Genomic DNA, 6,945 nt, shown 5'->3' with positions numbered 1-6,945 from the left:
AAAACCTTTTTTATAGAAAAGGAAGGGTTAGGGTGATGTCTCAGTATGTTTCACTCATTTAGGTTTAGAAATATGCTTCTACCTCTTCAGCTATGACCACTGTAACGAACAGTGTTGGCTCATTCATAGGTACTAAATTAGTGCTGTATCATGCAGCTAATTAGACCTCAGTTCTGTATCGAGGCTCTCAAAGCTCATCTGGCAAGAGTGGCAAAGGGCAAGGGTGAGACAGCAAGGATTGCTTCAGTGTGGTAGACTAAAAATTCAGAAATTCAAGCTAAAGAATGTGAAAATTAATACCTGTAAGGGGCAGTCCTGGCTGGTAGGCCACATCCAAAGAAATTTGGCTCATGGGCCACAGTTTGGGACCCCCTGTTATAGACTGTTATGATGTTGTAGTTGATTTGACATATAGATTTGAAAATGCTATGTCAAACTAAACTTTAGAAATTATCTGTGGAAAGGAGACTTTGGCAATCGAAGCTTTTTGGGACAAGAGAAAATGTGGGAGAGTTCTCATGGTTGTTGGCATCCAAAGACTTTTGCAAATTAGGAGGAAATGTAATTCCTCTTCCCTCATGATAGCAGGACTGGAGGTGATGTGATTTTTTTTTTTTTTTTTTTTTTTTTTTTTTTTATTGCGGGGCAGGGGAGAGGTTTGAATTCCTAATTACCCCACTGCACCTGGCCCCAGTATACCTCAATACATTCAGATGGAGAATCCAATTACCTAGATACCTTTGCTAAAATGAAATAGTAAATGTTGACACTTAAATTGTCCACCTCAGCTTTAATAAATCATAAAGGTGACTGGGTCAGTAAATGCTTCTCTAGACTTTAGAGTAGAGAATGATGGTGCATCAACTTCTAAATCTTTCTTTCCAATCAGGAAACAGATTGTTTTCATTAGGAGGAGAAATTGGTGGTAGAATGAGATATTTCTTTGATCTTACTATTTTCCAGTGAAATACAAATTCGTAAATGAACAGCATGGCAAATGGAATAAAGTTTCCTTGCACAAAATTCAGAGTTGATGTTTCCAGCTACTGCTGTATGCAGAAAATGCTTTTTGGCTTTTGGTCAGTACTGCTCTAAATACATCTTTTATGGCCTGTTTGCATGGAGGGGAAGTGGCAGTTTGTTGGCTGCCAGTTTTACAAAGTTCCAAACAAATCACACTCTCAGCATCCCATCCATCTAGACTTTGGATGGTGGCCCCCACTGTTTGAGCTAGCACTAAATCAGTGGGCGTTTAATCTTTGGCAATCCCTCACAGTTGAGGATGATTGTCTTATCTGTTGGTCCCGAAGATGGCTGACAAGGCCAATCTGGGATTGACAGACTCTGCAATTTGGGCACATGCTTCCATGCAGGGTAGGTGGCTTTGGATTTTTATGTGACCCATGACATGCTGTTGGCTGCTTCCATTTTTCTGTCTCCAGTTGTCATCAAAAAGTTTCAAAGTACTGAAATCCTTGCAGCAGATACTTCCTCCATTTGGGGTGGTCATGGGTGATAATCTTCCACAAGTTGATGTTAATGTTGCATTTTTGCAAGTTGGTTTTGAAGATATGCTTGAAGTGCTTTCTCTGCCCTCCTCTTGAGCATATGCCTTGATTGAGCTGGGAGAGTAAAACTTGCTTTGGTTGTCTGGAGTCAGACATCTGGATGATGTGTTTGGCCCAGTGAAGTTGATGTTGGATGATCCTCCATTGTTTGAACTAGTACTCAATTAATGTGTGTTTAATATAATGTGACTGAAAGGTAGTTTGTAACTGCCAATTAGTCAGGTGCTTGCTGGGAGCCATCCAGTATCTTTTACCCCTAATTTCAAATATTTTTATTTGGCTACGATGACCATGCTTTTTTTCATATTGCTGAGCATGAGAGTACTGGTCAGTACTGTTAAATGTCAAAGTAATTTAAGGTTTTATTTACTTAATTGCAGGCTTTTCTAGTTTCTGTTGAATCGCCAATAATGCCTAGTATGGCTTTCTGGCAGGCTTCTGGTAGGTCCTGTTTACTGTCACTGCAAACTTGACTCTTCCAGCTTTTTTTTTCTTGTACACCAAGTACATTTGATCTGGGAATTGCTGTTCTAATAAAAACAAAACTCCCCATGGTGTCATTTTCATTGAATAATTAAATATTCCCTCTAACTCTGATATGTATATGATTTAATTTTATATTGGTTTATATAAGAAAAATCAAGTTAGTTGATTAAAAACTTTATTGCATTGTCATTTGTTTAAACAACTTAAACACTTAGAATTACTATTCGACAGTTATTCTTAGCCTTCATATGTGAGTATTGTGTACCATTAAAATAATGGATGAAATAATGTTTTAAACTCTAAACGTATACAGAATTCTAATTTTATATTCTATTTAAGAAAGATATTGGTTTAGATTTATATAACTATTAAAAAAAATTATGTGCAGTAGTACTGAAAGTTTGTATGACAATTATTTTTGCATTTCTTCCTCTTGTGGTTTTAAACATGCATATTTTAATGTGGCTTTAATATAGTTTTTTCCACTTTTCTTTTAGACAACTGTCTGTTCTTGCTAGTATTAGCTGAAATCTGGTAAATGACTAAGGCAGAACAAAGGTAATTTATTCATTAATGGTATGAGACCATCAAATGTACACAAACTTATTTAGTATGTTTTATTCTGCGTAGTTACTGTTACAAGGAACTGTGCCTTGCAGTTCATGTTTGCTTCCCAGGTTACCATTTGGCACTTGTACGTGCTTGCAAATGAAGTGCTGTAGTCAAGCATGTGATTTACAGGATGTAAGAGATAATGCTGTTTGGGCTAACTTTCAAAGTAAGTTGGGCACCTAAATTCAAAACCATGTGGTTTTGAAAATTCTGTTTGGCCAGGGGCAGGAAATGTAGTTTGAGGCAGGGGCTTATTAGTAGCCAAGAGCTATCTCGAGGTAGGAGAGAGATATGTTTTCCTGTCCCAGGTCATGGAAAGCAGTAAGAGCTATAAAGCTGTTTCTTCCACACTCAAAAGGATTAGTGGTAGTTTGTGTAGATGTGCCTGAGCTAGGTTTAAACTTTACTAATGATGACAGAACTGGCAGCTGCCCAGAATGCAACACAAGCTATAAGGAGATACTGGGGCAGTTTGTTCTTTGGCTTCCCAGTTGTCACCACCCATGTGAACTAGTTTGAGTACATCTGTACAAACTGCCATCACAACTTTGAGTGGAATATAAGGACACCCCCAATCTTATGTTAATATAAGGAGAGAAATATACACCATAGTGATCTTGATTTAGCAGCTGTGGGACTGCTAATAGAAGCAGCAATTCTTTTGTCAATTATGTGATGTGAGAGCACTAGGCAGTTTGAAGGGTTAGTGTCTAGGACCCAGGCCAGGTCTGCAGTACAGGCTTCTGTCAGCACAGCTATGTCAGTCTGCAGTGTGGCCCCTGACCAGCATTACTCTGCTGGCAGAACCTTTTTATGTACACACAGTTAATTATATTGGCAAGACTGCTACCATGTATATCACTTTTTTTTCTCTAAGGGGTGGTTTTGCTATACAAGTAAAAAAATTCTATCTGTCAGTGTAGCTGTGTTCCTGTTTAAAGCCTGTTGCTAGTACAGTATATTGATGTAGCAATGGGTGTGACAGGTTTGCCATTTTGTAGGCATGTGGGGAAAGAAGTAAACATACCCTGCCCTGCATATGGTGGGATAAATATATTTAACTAGCCAACTGCCCGTCAAGAATGATGAGGGGTGGGGGGGAGGGAAGTGGGCAGGAACGGAGCCCCATATGTGCCTACCCCTGGGCCCGCTTCCCCTTTCTCAACCCACCATGGTAGACCCTCCTGTGTTGGGCCTGGGCCCGCTCCTTCCCTCCCCACACTGCTGATGCATTAGTCCTGCAGGTGGTGACAATGAAAGTGGGGAGGTGCGGGCTGAGGCCAGTGCTGGTGGCCTCACCCCTGCCCCCCTGCAGCATCCTGACCCTGCTCTCCCCGCCCCATTGCCACTTCCAAGGAGAAAGCGGGGGGAGGCAAGGCCAGCTTTGGTGGCCTTGCCCCCTCTACACTCCATAGTCACTGCCTGCAGGGAGCAGGGCAGGGGGGGCAAGGCCAGTGCTTCTGGCCTCACCCCCATTCTGTCCACTCCATTGCTGCTGCTGCTTGCAGGCAGCAGGGGCAAGGCTGGTTGTGCTGGCCTCGCCCCCACTCCATCCCCTGTGTCCCTGCCATTACGGCAGTGCTCTGCTGTGTCATCACCTCCTGTCCCAATGCTGTATTTGCACTCTTATTGGTTGTTTCAGTCAGCCAATCAGTGCGAATAAAGCATTATGGGCCGACAAAGGCTTTTATAATATTAAATACTATGATGGTACAACAGAATATGGTTAGGCTTTCATAGCATCCTTCAAGAGCTCACTTTGCACAAGTCAGCATTTTCCAATATGAACTGAGCCACACTAATATACTCCAAATACTGGGAAAATTGCATTTCTATCTAAATTGGCTGGCACTGTTTTGTTTACTATATGGGGGTGCGTGTGTATAATTTTTTTTCTTGAAATAGCCTATATTAGAAGCAAGGAAGCAACAACATAAGCTACAGCTTTGAAATGGTAAAGATATCTGACTTGACTAGACTTCTGCAGAAACTTGTTTAACAGTTTGCTCAGGACCAGCCAACGATTAGGAGTTGTAATGAAATAAGTGAAGGTCAGTAAGGGTGGGATGTAGAGGGAAACTTTGTTTGTGATACACCAAGGTGTTTTACACTAATCATTACTTCATACTTTAGTGTGAAGCCCCATTGTGCAGTGAAAGCTCCAGTCCAACTGGTCTATTTTTATATTGCATAATTTAGAAAGGGAATGTGTCTTACAGGAATGTGAGTCATCTCCTGCCGACTTCTGATTTTGCCAGTGACTCATGAGACCTTAGAGCTTTTGTTATCTCTTCCACTTACCTTTTGTTAGTCTTATTTAGTTTAATGGAAAAAATACCATTTACTTGCATCCTAGGGGTGTTGTGAGATTTCATTATTAGTGCCAGCAAGGTTTAATCTAGTCCAGGTTTTGAATCCAACAATATCATTTACCCTGAAAGTTTCCAATCAGGTTCAAACACTGTAACAAGCCGAGTGCAGATTCGCCTGAATGTGGCACTGATTCCCATGCATACTTTTTTCCTAATTCAACCTTCCCTTGGGGAAGGTATGTGGAAGGTGAAGTGGACACCTGTGCTTGCTTTAATTTTTTGGATTGCTCTAGCGGGCTAATCTCTCTCAAGACAGAGTATAGAGCACCTAAGGCTAGAGGTGCACCGATATATCAGTCCCAGGTCAGATTGGCACCGAGATAGGGAAAATTGCAAGTAATGGGAATTGGCCTTTTTTGCCTGATGTGGCAGATTTTAAATGCCATGTGCATACGCACAGTTGCAGCATGCACACGAGCAGGAGCACAGCCCGGCAGCTTGGAGAGCAGCATTGGTTGGTAAGCTTGTTGTGGGGGAAGGGCAGATTGAGGTCCCCCAGTGAGGGAGTGGAGCTGGGGCAGGAACAGACGCTGCCCAGTTGGGGCAGGGTGCGGGATGAAGCCCTGAGCATCTGGCCTGGGGAGGATGCTCCTGCCCCTGCATGCACCCCAGGAGGCACACACCACCTGTGTGCCCCTGGATCTGCATGCGGGGCAAGGGGTGGGTTGCTGCTGCAGGCTGGGGCAGTACTGGGCTCTTCCCAGTAAGGGGCCAGGCTGCGCTAGGAGCAGGGGCTATGGCGAATTCTGGGGTGGCTGCAGGTCCCCCTGTAGCTCCCCTTAGTGCCACTGCTGCCCGCCCCAAGCGCAGCCCGGCCCAGCCCGCCAGGAAGAGCCTGGCACTGCCCTGGCTACAGCCTGCCCTCCCCTGTGCAGATCTGGGGGTACCCCACCACGCCATCCTGGGGTGCACACAGCCCCAGGAGCCACCCTTCCGTACCCTGGATAAGCTGCTCGCGGCTCCATCCTGTGCCCCGCACCATGCCAGCTGTGCAGTGCCTACCCTGCCCTACTCCCCCCGCACCGCAGGGGCCTTGACCTGCCCCCGCCCCCCAACTGCCGTACCAGGCAGCCAGCGCTCTCCAAGCTGCCCCGCTGCACGTTCGAATCAGACTGACGTGGGTCGATATGGCACCCAAAAAATCTCCATGGGTGCACCCCTACCTACGGCTCCTCCGGGAACCTGGACACGGCACAAAGCGGTGGTGGAGGAAGGGCTGAGGCCACCAGACGTGCAGGTGTCCTGACACGCAAGCCACACACCTGTGCTTCCTGCCCGCATGCAGAAGCGGTGACTGGCCGGGGCAGCGGGAGCCGGGGCTGGCAGCCCCTCGGCAGACGGGGCCGCGCCAGGAGCCCTTTCCCTCGGTGCTGAACGGCTGCGCCCGGGCAATGCACGCTAGAGCCGCCCCGCCCGAGCTCGGGGACGGCGAGGTCGTGCCCGTCACGTGCAGGCGACGCGAGCCGGGCCAGAGGCGGGAACCCATGCAGGAAGCGACTTTCTGTGGGGACTCCATGTCCCAGGGTGCCCCGCGGCGGCCTAGGCGGAGCGGGGCACGCCGGGAACGCGCTGGCTGCGCCCTGAGCTCCGCATTCGCCTGCTCCTGGGGAAAGGCGTTTGTTCTCGCTTCCGCCTCCTGGGTCCTTAAAGTCAAACAATTGACGCCAGTGGGACCCAATCCACGTCTTCCGCCCTGTCCCCTCGGGGCCAATGAGAGGAGGGAGCGGGTGGAGCAGGCTTTCGGCGACCAGCAGGCGCAGTGGCGTCAGCGGCGTTTGTCTGAGAGCGACGCCCGCGGGGGAGGCGCGAGTCCCATTTAAAGGGCCAGCGCCGACGCGAAGTTGTGCGGAGTTGGCGGGGCGGGTGCGGCTACGCCCCAGGCCGCCCGCACGCACCATGGAGCCGGC

At 47.0% G+C, this 6,945-nt stretch overlaps 1 protein-coding gene across 1 annotated transcript in view; it reads left to right on the top strand.

Annotated features, from left to right (window-relative positions):
- Nucleotides 1-2,550: 2,550 nt before the first annotated feature.
- The window catches only part of LOC102371773 (serine/threonine-protein kinase 3), a 244,257-nt gene continuing 239,862 nt past the window's right edge, over nucleotides 2,551-6,945 (top strand). Inside the window, exon 1 of the mRNA XM_025192051.1 lies at nucleotides 2,551-2,612. Within this exon, the coding sequence (XP_025047836.1) occupies nucleotides 2,593-2,612 (20 nt within the window). The 5' untranslated portion in view covers nucleotides 2,551-2,592. The remainder of the gene's footprint in view (nucleotides 2,613-6,945) is intronic.

Source organism: Alligator sinensis, unplaced genomic scaffold, assembly GCF_000455745.1.
Source record: "Alligator sinensis unplaced genomic scaffold, ASM45574v1 scaffold497_1, whole genome shotgun sequence".
NCBI classification, from domain to species: domain Eukaryota; kingdom Metazoa; phylum Chordata; order Crocodylia; family Alligatoridae; genus Alligator; species Alligator sinensis.
The sequence above is the reverse complement of the archived record's forward strand: the minus strand, read 5'-3'. Positions and strand labels throughout refer to the sequence as shown.